The sequence below is a fragment of the Tupaia chinensis genome, unplaced genomic scaffold (genome assembly GCF_000334495.1).
Source record: "Tupaia chinensis unplaced genomic scaffold, TupChi_1.0 Scaffold000567_1, whole genome shotgun sequence".
Classification (NCBI taxonomy): Eukaryota; Metazoa; Chordata; class Mammalia; order Scandentia; family Tupaiidae; genus Tupaia; species Tupaia belangeri.
Window position 1 is genome coordinate 1,089,199 of NW_006160080.1, and position 17,826 is coordinate 1,107,024.

At 44.7% G+C, this 17,826-nt stretch overlaps 1 protein-coding gene across 1 annotated transcript in view; it reads left to right on the top strand.

Annotated features, from left to right (window-relative positions):
• The window catches only part of SYAP1 (synapse associated protein 1), a 60,788-nt gene that overhangs the window by 36,982 nt on the left and 5,980 nt on the right, over positions 1–17,826 (top strand). Inside the window, exons 6-8 of the mRNA XM_014591373.2 lie at positions 4,680–4,753; positions 9,568–9,707; positions 15,766–15,914. Of these exons, the coding sequence (XP_014446859.2) occupies positions 4,680–4,753; positions 9,568–9,707; positions 15,766–15,914 (363 nt within the window). The remainder of the gene's footprint in view (positions 1–4,679; positions 4,754–9,567; positions 9,708–15,765; positions 15,915–17,826) is intronic.

The following is a 17,826-nucleotide window of genomic DNA, read 5'->3' on the forward strand; positions in this document are numbered from 1 at the left end:
CTGCACCTGGTGGTTTACTTTCTCACATTGTCTCTCTCTCTCTCTCTCTCTCTGTGGTCAAAATAAAATAAATGAATAAATAAAATGAAAATTAAATAATTATTAAAAAAGACATTTAAAAAAGAAATATTTATTTGTATTACTATGATGATTAACTTTATTTATTCTTATTTTAATATTTTCAGAGTTATCTTCAGGACTTATTAAAAGACAGATTGCTGGATACCACACCTAAGAATTCTGGTTCTGTTATTAGGTCTGGTGGAGAGCCCATATTTCTGAAAAGATCTCATATGTCAGTGGTATTCTTAATCAAGAACCATATTTGAGAGCCAACAGTCCAGGGCAATGATTACAACTCCAAGCAGCAAAGAAGTTTTAAAGGAATGGGACCAGGAGATGGCAGAATGGTTACATCACTGGGCTCCCACATAGTTGATCACAGTTCGAGTCCTGGACCCGGTGGCTTAAACTCATGCCGGGCACATGTGTGTTTGTGCCCAAGATCCTGAGAGGAGAACAGAGGAGAAGGGATTGCAGTGCGGCCATCCCCCTTGGGGGGTGATTTCTCGCTTTCTGTCTCTCTGTCTCTCTTTGTCTTTCTGGCGAGCGCATGCACCCTATGGTGAAAACCTCTCAAAAAAGAAAAAAAAAAGGAATTATTTTCTTTTAACTTTATTTATTTATTTTTATTTGACCAGAGAGGGACAGTGAAAGAGAGAGAGCAAGTGAGAAAGGAAGCTGCCAGGTCTGGGATTCAAACCGTGGTAGGCCATATGCGAGTCCAGCACCCTTAATTACCACACCACCTGCTGGTCCTGTAAATGATTATTTAAAAAAAAAAAAAAAGAACCAGGAGAGTTGGTGGTGAGCTCCTCTCTGAAAAATGTTTCTAGCATGAAGTAAGATGAGCAGAAGACCCACAATGTTTAAGGAGGGGAGGAAGGAAGGAATTGACAGTCACTGAGTACCTGCTAAGTAGCAGGCATTTTATATACAACATCTCAATAAAAGGAAGTGGATGCAGGCAGCAAGTTTAAATATATTGCTATGGTTCGCTCGGCTGTTAAGTGATGAAACCTGACAGGTGCCTTCAAAACCAGAGCCCATTAAGTCCACCTAGGAGAGAAGCAGGGAACCCTGGGGAGGGCAGGAGAACACAGTGCACATGAGAGACACAGCCGAGGGGTCCAGTTCTGTGACCGTGAGAAAGGCACCATGGAGATGTTTCCTGTGCATTTTGTGGTTACTGTTAACACTATGAAGTCCTTCCTGTTATCTCCGTTTTCCTGATAAGGAAACTGGCCTAGAGAGAAAGAACTAAGAAGTATCCTTGGGATTGGGCAACCAAGATGTTATCGGTCTCCCTGAAATGAGCAATTTCAGAGGAACTGGGTTGAGGATGTTTTATCCATACCAGTAGCTGAATATACTGAATATCCGATGAGCTAGAGGAAGGAGATCATGATGTGACCTGACCCTGTGGAGGGTTCTCATCTATCTCTCACATATATGAGCTCTATCATGAATAGAGAAAAAAAGTTTAATAAAAGTTGGTTTTGTTGCTGGACTCCCATGTAGTCGACTGCAGTTGGAGTCCCGGACCCAGCAGCTTAAACTCACGCCAGGCACATGTACATACGTGCCCAAGATCCTGAGAGGAGAATGGAGGAGAAGGGATTGCGGTGTGGCCATCCCCTCTTAGGGAGTAATTTCTTGCTTTCTGTCTCTCTGTCTTTCTGGTCAGCACCACCACCCCTATAAAAAAAAAAAAAAAAAAAAGTACTCTCAAAAAAAAGTTCTTTAAAAGTATTGGGGGAGCTTTAAAATATGAAAATATGCTTATATTTTCTTTTGTTCAAGTTTATTTTTTCCATGAGCAAGAGAGACAGATAGACAGCACCCCCAATGGGATCCCATCCACTTCTAGCCTCAGATCATGGGCACTTGTATGTCCAGCATACTCAGGGAGTTCTCTGGACATTTTTTTCTTTTTTTCCAGAGAGAGACAAAGAGGGAGAAGGAGGAAGCACACCCACCCCCACAGTGGAGGTAGTCACACCACAATCCCATATCCTCCATTTGTCCATCCTGTCGAGATTTGGGGCATGCGCACACCCATGTCACTGGGACCAGGACTCAAACTACATGGTCGACCAAGTGGAATCCAGGTCCCTTAACTCCTAGGCCACAGCGTTGGCCATCCAGACCTGAACCAGGAACCTTCCCACATGGAATTGCCTCACAGAGCATCACGTTTTACCACTCCCTCACCATCTGGCCCCACATTTATATTATCTTAAAACGACCAGAATTTGTATCATAATTGCCGCCACGTACTTGCTTAGGGTGAACCAAAAAATGAACTGTGTCTTTCTCTGGCAAGCATATGCATCCTGCAGCAAACGAAAAGAAAAAAAAAAAAAAAAAGAACTCTGGAACCAGCAGGTGGCATGGTAGTTAAGGTACTGACTGACCACATTTCAAGTCCCAGCCCTGGCGGCTTGCTTTCTCACTCTCTTTGAATCTCTACTCTCCCTACACCCATCTTTCTCTGATGAGTACGCATGCCCTATGGCAAACTAAAAAATAATGTTTTTTAAAAAGTACTGTGATCTTCTGTCCATGTATCATGTGTCCATCCATACTTGCAGATAATTTTTCTCATAATTGGTACGTGAAAGGGTATGTCTTCCATTTGACTGTTGAATCATAATAGTAAAAGAGATTATTTCTGCAATGGAACCAGCAGGTGGTATGGTGGCTAAGGCGCTCGACTCCCACATGGTCAACCACAATTTGAGTCCTAGACCTGATGACTTGAAAATTATGCCAGGTGTGTGCGTGTGTGCCCCAAATTCCAAGAGCAGAAGAGACTGTGATGTGACCATCCCTGGGGGGATCGGACAATTTCTCACTTTCCTTCTCTCTGTCTGTCTCTGTCTCTCTCTCTGGCCAGCACACCCAATAGTAAAAACCTTAAAAAAAAAAAAAAAGAGAGAAAGATGATTTCTGCAAGAATGTTCTAAGGCTGCATTCATTTTCCCAAGGGCCTATCTTAATTGCCCCTTTGATTTTCAGATTGCCTTTGTTCAGAGCACTTGCCAGGTCACCAGGCTTCTGTTTCTTTCAGCTGTAGCCACCCTGCCAGATCTTCCGTGCCAGTGGCTTTGTGGTGACTTAGGCAATTTTCCAGTGTCATTTTTCTCTGATGTCATGAGGCACCATGCATTTGGCAAGATTTTGCTTTTCTACCGGTGTGAGAAACCGGTAGGGCCAGAATCTAGTGTTAAGGTGATAGCAGTGAGGAATAGTCACAAACTTGCCATTTTTGCTTTTCCAGTGACTCCTGCTTCTTGTGAATGCAGCTGGCCCCCAAATTGCCATTGCAAATGACGGAGTAGGCCAGCTGCTGTGGAGCAGTGCAGTGCGTAGTCGCACACTCTGCAATGCCGAGGCCATGGGGAGGTCCTTCGTTCATGTACCGAGGTCTCCCTGGCCATGCTGGGGCTGGGTATTGGGGGTACATGCCCGTTACCTGGCCAGCAGAGGCTGGGACAGGATCACAGTGTGAAATACTGAGAGTGCCTGTCTCACTGACTTTCTCTCAAACTCTCCCTGTCTTCCTCTCTCATGGAAAAAATAAGTGATGTTAGAAAAAAACAGTCATCATGGGCCAGCTCCATAGCTAATGGATAAGGTATACAGATCCCATGTGGCCAATTGCACAGTTCAAGTCTCAGACCTGGCGGCTTGAGGAACACTCCAGGCATGTGTTCATGTGTGCCCCAAATCCCCAAAGGAGCGAGAGATGGAGGAAAAGGGATTGCAGCATGACTGTTCTCCATGAGGAGAGTGTTCTCTCCCTCTCTCTCTCTGACTCTGTTTGCCTTTAGCAAGCACATGCGCCTGGGCAAAAAAAAAAAAAAAAAAAAGTCATGTGGAAGTGTTTTTGTTCTGGGACCAGCAGTTGGCATAATGGTTTTGTTGCTGGACTTCCATGTAGTCAACCGCAGTTGGAGTCCTGGACCCGGTGGCTTAAACTCACACTGGGCGCATGTGTGTGCATGCCCAAGATCCCGAGAGGAGAATGGAGGAGAAGAGATTATGGAGTGGCCATCCCCCCTGGGGGGCGATTTCTCACTTTGTGTCTTTCTGGCAAGCGCACGCATCCTATAGCAAAAACCTCTTCCTAAAAAAATAAAAAATGTTTTCATTCTGGATCAGCCAGGTGGCATGGTGATTAGGCGGCAGGACCTCACATGGCCTACTATATAGTTTGAGTCCCAGATCCAGCGGTTTGAAGAACACAGCAGGGGACCAGCAGTTAGCGTAATGGCCATGTCGCTGGACTCCCATGTAGTTGACCGCAGTTCAAGTTCCGGCCCCGGTGGCTTAAAACTCATGTCGGGTGTGTGTGCATGTGTGCCCAAGATCCCATGGGGATCCTCCATGGGGGGGTGATTTCTCACTTTCTTTCTCTCTTTCTCTCTCTGGCGAGCACACATACCAAAAAAAAAAAAAAAAAAAAAAAAAAGAAAGAAAGAGAGGAAGAGAGAAAGAAAGAAAGAAAGAAAGAAAGAAAGAAAGAAAGAAAGAAAATGAAATGTTCTTGTTCTTTGAAGCCATGGATTGAAGTATAACCATTGTATTGTCGCTTTTTTCCTCTTTGTGGTTAGAAGTAGCTGTGCCCCCATGGGTTGACAGTAATGATGAAGAAACTATCCAGCAACAAATCTTGGCCTTATCAGCTGTAAGTACCTTGTGATACCCTGGATAGAACACACTTATTTCTTACTGTGGCACATCTCTATTGAAATGACTTTATCCTTAGCAAAATTTTTTTCTTCTGTAGTTTTTATTTTTTTTGGGGGGGGAGGGAGGAGGGCAGTTTTGCCATAGAGTACGTGCACTCGCTAAAGAGAGACATAGAGAGGGAAAGTGAGAAATGACCCCTCAGGGGGATGACCATGCCGTAACCCCTTCTCCTCCATTCTCCTCTCAGGATTTTGGGCACGCATGCACATGTGCCTGGTGTGATATTTTTCTTAAGAGAGAGTTTTGCTATAGGGCACATGCACTCACTGGAGAGACAGAAAGTGAGAATTCACCCCCCCCCCGGGGGGGATGGCCACACTGCAATCACTTTCTCCTCCGTTTTCCTCTCGAGATTTTGGTACACAGGCACATATGCCCACCATGAGCTTTAAGCCACCAGGTCCAAGACTCAAAACGCAGTTGACTACATGGGAATCCAACGATGTAACCATTATGCCACCTGCTGGTCCCTGCCTGGTATGGTTTTTAAGTTGCTGTTCTGAGACTCGTACCGTGGTCGATCATGTGGGAAGGAATCCAGCACCTTAACTACCATGCCACCTGCTAGCCCCTTCCATATATTTTTTTTTTTTTTGAGAGGTTTTTGCTATAGGGCACATGCACTTACCAGAAAGACAGAGACAGAGACAGAAAGTGAGAAATCACCCCCCAGGGGGATGGCCATGCCGCAATCCCTTCTCCTCCATTCTCCTCTCAGGATCTTGGGTATGCACGCACACGTACCCAGCGTGAGTTTTAAGCCACCAGGTCCGGGACTCGAACCGCGGTCGACTACATGGGAGTCCAGCGACATAGCCGTTACGCCAACTGCTGGTCCTCATATAGGTTTTTAAATATTTCAAGATAATGGGAATGAATACACCAACGTCATGTTTTTTAAAAATTAACTTCTAATTTGCTTACTTGTGAGTTCTTTTTTATAATGTGAAAGTATAGTCTGTTATGTGAAATCATTCTTTCAGCCTTGAAAAGATTTTTTTTTTGGCAGGTGGCCAGCCCATGGCCTTGCAGTTAGGGCAGCTGAATCCCACAAGGCCAGCTACGTGGTTGAGTCCCAGACCCAACAGCTTGAGAAATATGCCAAGCGCATGCGTGTATGTGCCCAAAGTTCGAAAGGAGGGACAAATGGAGGAAAAGGGATTGTGGCGTTACCATTCCCCACTGGAGGTGCTTTCTCACTTAACCTCTATGTGTCTTTTTCCAGACAGTGCCTGTGCCCTCTGGCAAAAATTTTTTTTTTTTAGAAGATCTTTTTGTACTATTAAGGTAATCCTTTGAACTAAGCTATTATATGAAGTATTTTAGTTTTGGGGTTTGTTTTGTTTTGTCTTTGTCTTTCTTTTGCTAGAGGATGTGTGTGTACTCCAAAGAAACAAAGTCGGAGAGACAGGGAAAGGAGAAAACACCCCCCGCCCCCCCCATGGGGACTGGTCACACCATAATCCCTTCTCCATTTCTTTTGAGCAAGCACACATGCAAGCCCAGCATGTTTTTCAAGCTGCTGGGTCTGGGACTCGAACCTTGCAGTGAGCCACCTAGGATCTGACTACCTTAACCATCAGGCCACGGAACCAGCCTGTATGAAGTTTTTAAGCAGAATTTTAATTCTTGTAAGTGAAGTTATTGTATTCCACATTTTCTCTTTAGCTATATGTATTTGTTGGAAACTGAAATTGATGGAGATAAAATTTCATATGCTGATCCACAAAAATGTATCTAAGAACTTCAGAGGAAATGTAGTGATACCAGTTAACAGTTGTGTAGCATCTGACAGTCTGACAAGCATCTTCTCACACATTATTTCCCCTGAGGCTCACAGCAGGTCCGGAAAGGAGCAAGGGACTTTCATCCCCATTGGATAGGGGAGGGGAAAAGATTTTCAAGTGTTATACTTTTTTTTTTTTTAAGTGTTATACTTTTTAAGAATTATTTCTTTCATTTAATTATTTATTTTTAATTTTTGCTATAGGGCACATGAGAGAGAGAGAGAGAGAAAGAAAGAGAAAGTGAGAAAACAAGCTGCCAGGTCCAGAACCCAGACCATAGTCAGCCATGTGAGAGTCTAGCGCCTTAACCACCACACCACCTGCTGGCTCCTGTACTTACTCCTTTTAAAGTTTATTCATTTATTTAGTTATTTTAATTTGACCAGAGTGAGAGAGAGAAAGTGAAAAAGCAAGGCACCCGGGACTCAAACCCCGGTCGGCCATGTGGGAGTCTAGCACTCTTAACCACCATGCCACCTGCCAGCCCCACTTGCAGAGTTCTTTACGAGGAACAATTAGAAACTGTCTAACTTGGGGCTGGCAGGTGGCATGGTGGTTTAAGGACGCTGGACTCCCACATGGCTGATTGCTGTTCAAGTCCTGGACCTGGCAGCTTGCTTTCTCACTTTCCCTCTCTCTCCCTCAGTCTGTCCAACTAAAACATAAATAAATAAATAGATAAATAAAATTGGGTAAAATAATTTTTTAAAAAAGATGAAAAGAAACTGACTACCAAAGTGGGCCTGGTTAAGTAAGAATGGTAAGCTACGATACATTTGATGGAGACATTGGAGCTGGAAAGATGTTCACATCCTTGAGTGAAGGGCAAAGCTGGTGATCTCAGGATGTGGTGTCTTCCTGTTTCTGCCAGGTGGTGTACGCAGACACTGAGTCAGTGCAGGGCGAGCTTCAGGAGGCTATTCACAGAATGCAGAACTGAGGGCTCTCTGTAGGTGGTGGAATTTCTGATTCCATGCTTTCCTATGCTGTTTTGAAATTTTTCAATTATTTTATTTAACTATATTTATTTTAATTTGATCAGATGGGGGTAAGAGAAAGAGAAAATGAGAAAGCAAGCCACCAGGTCTGAGACTCGAACCATGGTTGGTCATGTGGGAGTCCAGCGCCCTTAACCACCACACCACCTGCTTTCCCTAGGTGTTTTGAATTTTTGAAAAACTAATGTGTGTGCTATTTACAAACCAGGAAGTTTTTTAAAAGGAAGAAAAAAGGGACCAGCGTATGACTTAATGGTTACGTCGCTGGCCTCCCATGTAGTTGGCTACAGTTCAAGTCCCGGATCTGGTCCAGTGGCTTAAAACTCACGCTGGGCATGTGTGCATGTGTGCCCAAAATCCCAAAAGGAGAATGTAAGAGAAGAAAGGATTACGGCATGGCCATCCCCTCCTCCCCGCCAGGGATGATTTTTCACTTTCTGTCTCTCTGTCTCTCCAGCAAGCACATACACCCTATACCACAAATCTCTCTTTAAAAAAAAAACAAAAAGGGGAACCAGCAGTTGGTGTAATGGCTATGTTGCTGGACTCTCACAAAGTTGACCACGGTTCGAGTCCCAGACTTGGTGGCTTAAACTCATACCGGGCATGTGTGCATACGTGCCCAAGATCCCGAGAGGAGAATGGAGGAGAAGGGATTGTGGTGTGGCCATCCTCATCTCTCTGTCTGTCTCTCTGTCTTTCTGGTGAGCACATGCGCCCTATAGCAAAAACCTCTCAAAAAAAAGTGAAGAAAAAAGTGAATAGAAACACACCATCCTAATTGAGTGATCCCAAACCACTACTTTTGGCCTTGATTGTTCTGCTCAATGTGTAGAACAGAGAGAGGTTTGCAGACGTCCCTTTATATACTAATAAGTCATGAGTCATGCTCCATCTCAGAGGGCTTCAAAACCATTCTCTTTCCATGTCAATTTGGAACCAGGGACAGGGAATCCAAGAAAGCTTTGATTTTAAATTTTCTTTTTTGGGACCAGCAGTTAGCGTAATGTCTGTGTCACTGGACTCCCACGTAGTCAACTGCGGTTCGAGGCCCAGACTCGAAGGGATTGCAGTGTGGCCATCCCCCCTGGGGGGTGATTTCTCGCTTTCTATCTCTCTGTCTCTCTCTGTCTTTCTGGCAAGTGCACGCGTCCTATAGCAAAAAACTCTCCAAAAAAGAAATTTTTTTTTCTTTCTTTTTTTTTGTTTATTTACTTTACTTTTCTCACATGACATCTGCTGGTCCCTTTTTTCTTCCTTTTAAAAAACTTCCTGGTTTGTAAATATAACACACATTAGGGCTTTGAACTTAAGGTTAAAATATTTCTAAGATGGGGCCAGCAGGCGGTGTGGTGGTTAAAGCGCTGGACTCCCACATGGCTCACCACAGCTCTAGTCCCAGACCCGATGACTTGAAAAATCACACTGGATGCATGTGTGTGCACACGTATGTGTGTGCGTACATGCATGCTCAGAATCCCCAGAGAATGGAGAAAGGATTGCAGCATGGCCATACCACCACCACGCCCTGGGACTGATTTATCACTTTTCCTCTCTCTGTGTCTCTCCAGCAAGCATGCATGCCCTATGGGAAAAACCTAAAAAAAGAAAAAAAAAAGTTTCTAAGAAGATTTACACTCATTTCCACATCCTAAAGGAGCCCACTGCAGCAAACACGTGTTCCTGTGTTTTCAGAATATGGATTTCAACAAAACTCTTAAGTTTCCTAGCCTCCCAGGGGGCTCTCTCCGCTTGTGAGTGTTAGAAAATGCACGGAAGGATCAGGTGTTCTCCCATCTCTCTTAAGCAGTCAGGTTAACAATTACTCAGTGGACTTTGTAGCTTAAGGCTTTAGGGAGAATTTAATATTTGTATAATCCCAGGTACATTGTTATATAATAATTGTATTTAGCAGTATCCCCCATTCCCATATGTTTTTTTTTTTTTTCCCTTGTGCATCAAAGGACAAGAGGAATTTCCTTCGGGACCCTCCAGCTGGTGTGCAGTTTAATTTCGACTTTGATCAGATGTACCCTGTTGCCCTGGTCATGCTCCAGGAAGACGAGCTGCTGAGCAGGATGAGATTCGCCCTCGTTCCTAAACTGTAAGCAGTGTGTTCTTGAGCCCTTTCATCCTGGCCTTGGGTATGTCCCCAGTATTAGAGAAACAGCCACAACTGTTTGGTTTTGTTTTAATTTACTAGAGAGCATGTGTGCCCACCAGAGGGAAGAAAAACGAGACAGCATCCCCCATAGGGGTATGGCCACTGGCTGGCCCATTTTTTTAAGTTTATTGATTATTGATTTATTGATTACTGAGATATGAATTATAGTCTTCTTGGAATCCTCTTTGTTCTATGCCATTTCCTGGGGACTTTTGTGTTTATCCTGTGCTCTGGGGATCTGTGCATTTGTCTTGTGCTCTGCCTTTCGTGTGGCAGGCTCTCCTTCACCATCTTTTGCATTAATAGCAGTCCTCTGCTGAAGGAGTCTTGCCCACTGTGTGTTGGAGCAGGCCTTTTGGACTGGGGCAGGACAATGAAAAGATCCTAGGGCCAACAGGTGGCATGGTGGTTAAGGTGGCTCAACTCCCACATGGCTGACTGGTTTTGAGTCCCAGACCTGGCACCTTAGCAGCTTCCTTTCTCACTTTCCTTCTCTCTCTCTCTCTCTCTCTGGTCAACTTCAAAAAAGTTGAAAATAAAATAATGACAATGAATAAAACTAAATTAAAAATAATTATTAGAAAAAAAATAGATCCTGGCTCGTCACTAGTCAGTATGCAGACTGTCCCCTATCCCTGTGGCTTCAATAGGATGTCACACGCTAGGCACAACTGTGCCAGCTTTCCCTGAGTATGCAGCACCCTGCCCACCGTCCCCGCTGTGTTGACCAGAGAGGATAGACAGGAGTCCTGAGCCAGCCACCAGCCCCTCCTGTGTGGAGCCCAGCCTGCTTCCAGCCTGGCCCTCAGAGGTCCCTGGGCCTTCCAGCACTGCCACCAATAAACAGGCCTGCTCCTTGCTGGCTGCCCAACTTTCAGGCAGGCCAGTGCAGCTTTGTGTGGCCCATAAAGCAGATGACAACTTGCCCGTGGACTTCAGCTTCCACTGTCCTTTCTTTTCCTTCTCTGTCCTTGTGGGTTTTATTAATGTAATTCCTTTTCTGTTGTTTTAGTGATACTTTCAGAGGTAGCATGGGTCACACAGAGGTTTTTTTGAACATTTGCTAGCCTTGTTCACACAACAGTGCAGGTCTTCTGTCCATACAAGAACACAAAAAACAGAAATAGAATCTTTTCTTTTCAGGTTTTTGCTACAGGGTACATATGCTCATCGGAAGCAGGGGAGTGAGGAAACACTCACCAGGGGGATAGCTACACCGTAATCCCTTCTCCATTCCCTTTTCTGGATTTTGGACATGCACGCACACATGCCCCATGTGATTTTCAAGCCACCAGGTCCAGGACTCAAACTATGCAGTCAGCCATGTGGGAGTCCAGTGCCTTCACCACCACCTGCCAGTCCAGAAGATATTTTTCAAATATACCTTTTAAATTATTTTTGACTATGTATGCTTATAAAACCCTAGGAATCGATTGTTCGAGCAGTTCAGAAATATATATGTGTGTGTGATGTATATGTTTATACAAGGGGTCTTTAAAAGGTTCATAGCAAAATGCTGAGTATGGAAAAACTATGCAGGCAAGCAGGTGGCATGGAGGTTAAGGCGGTTGGATTCTACACGGCTGACTGTGTGGTTCTAGTTCCAAACACAGCAGCTTGAAAATCACACTAGGCGAGAAAAAAAAAAAGGCCAGCAGATGGCATGGTGGTTAAGGGCACTGGACTCCCACATGGCCAACAGCAGTTCAAGTCCCAGACCTGGTGGCTTACTTTCTCTCTTTCTCTCTCTCTCTTTCTCTCACACTCTGTCCCTCTCTGGTCAAATTTAAATAAATAAATAAAGCTAAATAAAATTATTCTTTAAAGAAGAATCGGACTAGGTGTGTGTACACGCATGCCGGAAATCCCGAGAGGAGAATGGAGAAGTGATTGCAGCATGGCTATCACCCCAGAGAGTGATTTCTCGTTTTCTCTAACCTCTGTCTCCAATAAGCACATGTGCCCCATAGCGAACAAAAAAGAAGAAGAAAAGAAAAAAACTATGCATGGATATCAAATTTGCACCAAAATAAATTGTCCTTGAACTATTTCCCATGAACTTTTTGAAGATCCCTTACATATATCTATTTTCTTTCCTTTCTTTTTGCCAGAGAGCACATGCGCTCATCAAAGAGAAACAGCAACAAAGAGAGAGGGGAAGAAAGTACCCCCACAATGGGGAGCGGTGGTGTTGTAATCCCTTCTCCTGCATTTCTCTACCCTGTCAGAATTCTTCCTACTCACACACCTACCCAGCATGTTTTTCAAGCCACAGAGGCCAAGATTCAAACCATGCAATCAGCTATATGGGATCCAGCTCTCTTAACCACTACACCATGGGCCAGCCCTGTTTGAAGCTCTTTCACCTTGGGATTTGATTTGAGGCCATGCCTATTCTTGTTTTGTTTTGTTTTGTTTTGTTTTGTTTTGTTTTAAGAGGTTTCTCCTTAGGGTGTGTAGGCTCACTGGAGAGAGAAAGAGAGGCAGAGACAGTGAGAGAGAAAGTGAGAATCACCCCCCCACCCCCAGTGGGATAGCCATGCAATCCCTTCTCCTCTATTCTCCTCCCAAGATCTTGGGCACACACATACGTCCCAGTGCAATTTTGAGGCCACCAGGTCTGGGATTCTAACCACCGTCCAGCATGTGGAAGTCCAACAACATAACGCCTACCCTGTCTGCTGGTCCCAAAGGCCATGCCTATTCTGAGTAACTGAGGGACGACCTCAGGTCAGGGTGATTTTACCCCACAGGCTGCATCAGCTGGAGGGCCATTCATATCACCCTGCGCCACATGCTGGGCTCCCTGCCAAGACTTGAGACCACTGAGAAACTCCGAGTTTCAGGGACCTGTGGCCTAAGCTGTTCATAGCAGGCATGTACCTGCCCACTGTTTTGGTTCTTGATCATTCTAGACCTGTCACTGCTGTCAATAATGTAGATTTTTTTGAAAGCTTTAGAGAACTGGTATTTGGAGATTAGTGTTTCTGATTTGTCACAGGCAAGTAAGCTGCCCATCAAGTATTTTAATATAATTCCAGTCTCCTACAGCTGATTTTCTTGACGATTTAGAAATTATGGGTATTACTACTTTATTTTTTTAATTTGCTATAGGATATGTGCACTCACCAGAGAGAGAGAAAGTGAAAAATCACCTCCCCAGGGGTGGACCACAGCACAATCCCTTCTCCTCCATTCTCCTCTCAGCGTTGTGGGCATGCACGTACACGTACCTGGCATGATTTTCAAGCCTCCAGGTCTGGGATTCAAACCACACAGACGGCCATGTGGGATCTAGCCACCTGAACCACCTCACCACTGGCTAGCTCCTAGTGGTCCTGTTCTGTGCAAAGGGTTCTAATCTGTTGTTAGTGTATCTTTTTTTTTAGAGAGAGAGAGTTTTGCAACAGGGTGAGTGTACTCTCTGGAGAGACAGAGACTGAGAAACAGAAAGTGAGAAATTACCCCCTGGGGGGCATGGCCATGCCACAATCCCTTCTCCATTCTCTTCTCGGGATCTTGGGCATGCACACACACACATACACGGTATGAGTTTTAAGCAGCCGGATACGGGACTCAAACTGCTGTTGACTATGTGGCAGTCCAGCGATGGAACCATTATGCCATCTACTGGTTGCTGGTCCCAGTATATTTATTTTGATGCCCAAATTATCTCCATGGCCATGCCACAATCCCTTCTCCATTCTCTTCTCGGGATCTTGGGCATGCACACACACACATACACGGTATGAGTTTTAAGCAGCCGGATACGGGACTCAAACTGCTGTTGACTATGTGGCAGTCCAGCGATGGAACCATTATGCCATCTACTGGTTGCTGGTCCCAGTATATTTATTTTGATGCCCAAATTATCGCCAGTTTGGGCTGACTCCCATGTCCTTTTAACTCATCCCCATCATTCTTTGAGTACTTCTTTGCTTTTTGGCACAAGATAGTCCAGTTTTATCTTGTTCTTTCCTTGCTTTAACCCTAGGATCAGCCACTTATCCAAGAAGCTCTGGTTCCTTTTAGCAGAACATGGTGCAGGTTGCACATCCCTTATGTGAAATGTTTGAGATCAGAAGTATTTCACATTTTGGATTCTTTTGGATTTGGAGATATTTGCCTGTACTTTGAGACACTTTGGGGACAAAATTCACTTGTTTCACATAGACCTTCTACACATAGCCTGAAAGTAATCTTTTGGTTTTTTTTTTTCCAGAATTATTTAATGTTTTTTTTCTTTTTTACTTTGACCCGGGGGGAGGGGAGTGAGAAAGCAAGCCACCAGATCCAGGACTCGAACCATGGTTAGCCATGTGGGAGTCCAAGGCCTTAATCACTATGCCACCTGCTGGCCCCAGCCTTAAAGTAATCTTATAAAATACTTCTGTATTGTAGCATTTTGACTGTGACCTATCACATGAGGTCAGGTGTGGAATTTTCCACATGTGATGTCATGTAGGTGCTCGAAAAGTTTCAGACTTTTGAGCATTTTGGATTTTCAGAATACGGATATTGCATTTAGAAAGCAAGCTCTGCACTCCAGGTGCTCTCATTGCTAGTGAGGCGTCACCAGTCTCCACCTTCTCAGTGGTCAGAGCTAGAGAATGTGTTAGCTTATTTGTGTCTACACAGAATGAAAACCACGTGTTCACAGTGACGCCTCACACAGGGATCACTCATTTTTTCTCTTTCCATGTTTACAATTCCCTTCTCAGACAGTGAGAAAACTAGTTTCCACTGTTCTCAATATTTTTATTTTTTTTGATCAATGCCCGTCATCTAACTAGACTCCCATTTTTTTAATTTGCCAGAGGGTGTGTGCACTTCCCAAACCAGGACTTGGGGGAAGGTGGTGGTGGAAGGGGCGCCAGAAAGCACCCTGCTGTGGGAAAGGGTCATGCCACAATCTCTTCTCCATTTCTCCCTCCTTTCAGGAGTTTGGGCATGTACACACACTGTGTGTGTTTTCAAGCCACTGGATTCGGGACTCAAACTGCACAGTCAGCTGTGTGCGATCTAGCCACATTAACCACCATGCCACTAATTCCTCCTGCCCATTTTTTTTAAAGTTAATTTTATTTATGAGAGAGAGAGAGCATGCACATGAAAGAGACAGGCCCTCAACAGCGCCTCCTCATGCTGTAGTCCCCTTCCACTTGCGAGCCTTCCCACTTGCAGGATCTTGAGTATATATTCAACCCTGGTATGCTTTCAGGCCAATTTAGGAAACCAAACCCACCATCAGCATGTGTCTTCCAGTCCCACAATTCGGTACACTACCCACTGCAGCACTGAGGCTGACCCAATCTCCTATTTTGCTGCCACTCCCTTCCCTGTTTCAATACCCTTCTTCCCCTGTTTAGTCCTTACTCTCTATTCCAAGGTGCCCCTGCCCCCGCCCCATGTGGGCCCCACTCAGGCACTACATACCAAGTGATTAACTAATAGCTGACTGAGTTTGAGTACCACAGACACTTGTCACCCGAACTGTTCTTCAGTCTTTCTCCACCTTCTCCCTCCTCATTTCCAGCTCTTTGTGGTTGCTGGTCGTTAGCAAGCTGCCCAACAGTCCTTTCTCAGGAACACCTGCTGTGCTTTCTTCTCACTGTTTGAAAGGATGTAGTCCTCCACAAGGCGGTAGGGTAGTGACTGACTGTCGACTGGTAGGTGCCATCCTGCCTCTGCCTCTAGTCTTGCAGATGATAGTGCCATTTTCACAGAGGGCAGCGTTGGTACTATTAATATAGCTAGAAATACTGAGGTTTCATTTGGCATTCTGTCACTTTCCTTTGCTGCCAGGGAGAAGAGGGCTGTTCTATTCATCCCGTTGTTCAGCTTTCAATTCTAAAGCAAATGGGACTCTCCATTGAAACTCACTTGGACTTGAAAGTACCCCACAAAGTTATCCATTCCAGTCTCCTCTACAACAAATAACCCCTGCATGCCCTTGAGCACACGCATTCTCCAATGTGTTATTGTCTGTCTTTAATAGCGTGAAGGAAGAAGTATTTTGGAGGAACTACTTCTACCGTGTCTCCCTGATTAAGCAGTCAGCCCAGCTCACTGCCCTGGCCGCCCAGCAGCAGGCCACGGGAAAGGAGGACAAGAGCAAAGGCAGAGAGGAGGGCCTGCCACTGCCAGGTACAGCCGGAAGAGGCCAGCATGCCGAACAGAACGGGTTGCTATAAAGATGTTCGTAACTAAGGACTCTCATGAGTTGTCTCCTTGTGTATGCCAGAAGTGTTGTCATCATCCAACGGAAAAATGCTTTTTCTTCCAGAGGAAATCTCATTGCCCGCCCTCTGACCCAGCTCAAACGTGTCTTCCCTAATCTTCCCTTTACTTCCCTCTCTCCTTTCTCATTCCTGGTTCGTTTTTATTTCTCTCTCAAACACCAGTCTTCTTCCCTATATCTCTCTCTCTGTTGCTAGAGAGTATGCACTCACCAGAGAGAGAAAGCACCCTACCAAGGAGGCGTAGTCAATGCCACAGTCTTTTTCCCCCTTCTCCATCCCTTCATTGGAGCAAGCATACACACATGCCCAGTGTGCTTCTGGGGCCTCAGGGCCAGGATTCAGACTGCAGTAGGTCATATGGAATCCAGTTCCATATCACAGTGCACTGCACTGCCAGGCCAGCCCCCCACATCTTTTCTTGCTCTTTCCTATGTGACTTTTAGGTTTTTGTCATACAGCGTGTGTGCTTGCTAGAGAGAGACAGAGAGAAACAAATTGAGAAATCACCCCCCATCCGGGAGGATGGCCAGGCCAAAGTCCTTTCTCCTCCATTCTCTCAGGATTCTGGGCATGCACACACATGATTTTCAAACCACCAGGTCCAGCTCTTGAACTGTGATCAGCCATGCCAGAGTCCAGTGCCTTAATGACTATGCCACCTGCTGCCTCCTCCCTCCCATGTGCCTTTTTATACCCCCATTTTCCACTCTGATTCTATGTACCATTGTCTTTGTTTCTCAGTCTTTCATTCAACCTGGTGTTCCCTCAGTACATGGAATCTGTAGAGCTGACAGAGGGAGCTCCATTCCTCTCCAAGTCATGGGTGTCCAGCTCTGAGCGAGGCACTGTGACATTACACATCTGATGCTGTCTTATTGGGACACTTTGCCTCTGGTTGTGGGGAAGATGTTTATAATACTGGAAGCTATTGGCTCTCTATAATGATAATTAAATAATTAAAAGTAATTCATGTCATATTTTGTAGTGAGTACTTTCTGTGTATAGGTAGGAACTAATTTCAACTAGACATTTATCCCAAAGAAGTGAGGTCATTTCGTTCATAGAGTTTTAAATGATTAAGCAGAGCAGCATGTCCTGAGGTCTAGTTGTGCAGACTACTAGAAGATCTGATGCTGTATTTAGGGTCTGGAAGATGTAATGAAATTGTTCTGCACAAAGAAATATGTCATTTGGGGACCAGCAGTTAGCGTAATGGCTATGTCGTTGAACTCCCATGTAGTCAACCACGGTTCGGGTCCCAGACCCGGTGGCTTAAACTCATGCTGGGCACGTGTGCGTGTGTGCCCAAGATCCTGAGAGGAGAATGTAGGAGAAGGGATTGCGGCGTGGCCATCCCCCCAGGGGGTGATTTCTCGCTTTCTATCTTTCTGTCTCTTTCTATCTTTCTGGCGAGTGCACGTGCCCTATAGCAAAAACTTCTCCAAAAAAAAAATATGTCATTTGCATGTAGATGTTATATTAGCTTTCATTCTTCAGCCTTGCTTTATGATATATTGGAAAATACCATTTTACCAAATATTGCCTGTTTAGCAAAATGGACTCAAGACAGTATTTAGTAAAGTTTGTCTATCTAGTACAATTAAGACAGAAAATGAGGCCTAGGAGAAAAAGGAGGATGCTGTAATTGAGCATTGCATTTTCCTTTGCACTTTCTAGCATTGGTGACACCAGGGAAACTTCATAAAACGTTTAATTCTTATTATTCAAAAAGAAAAAACAGAACTGCTGGTTGTCAGGAAAGTTTCCCGACAATCCAATATTCGCCAATGAATTCTGCTTACATTAAAATAAAAAAT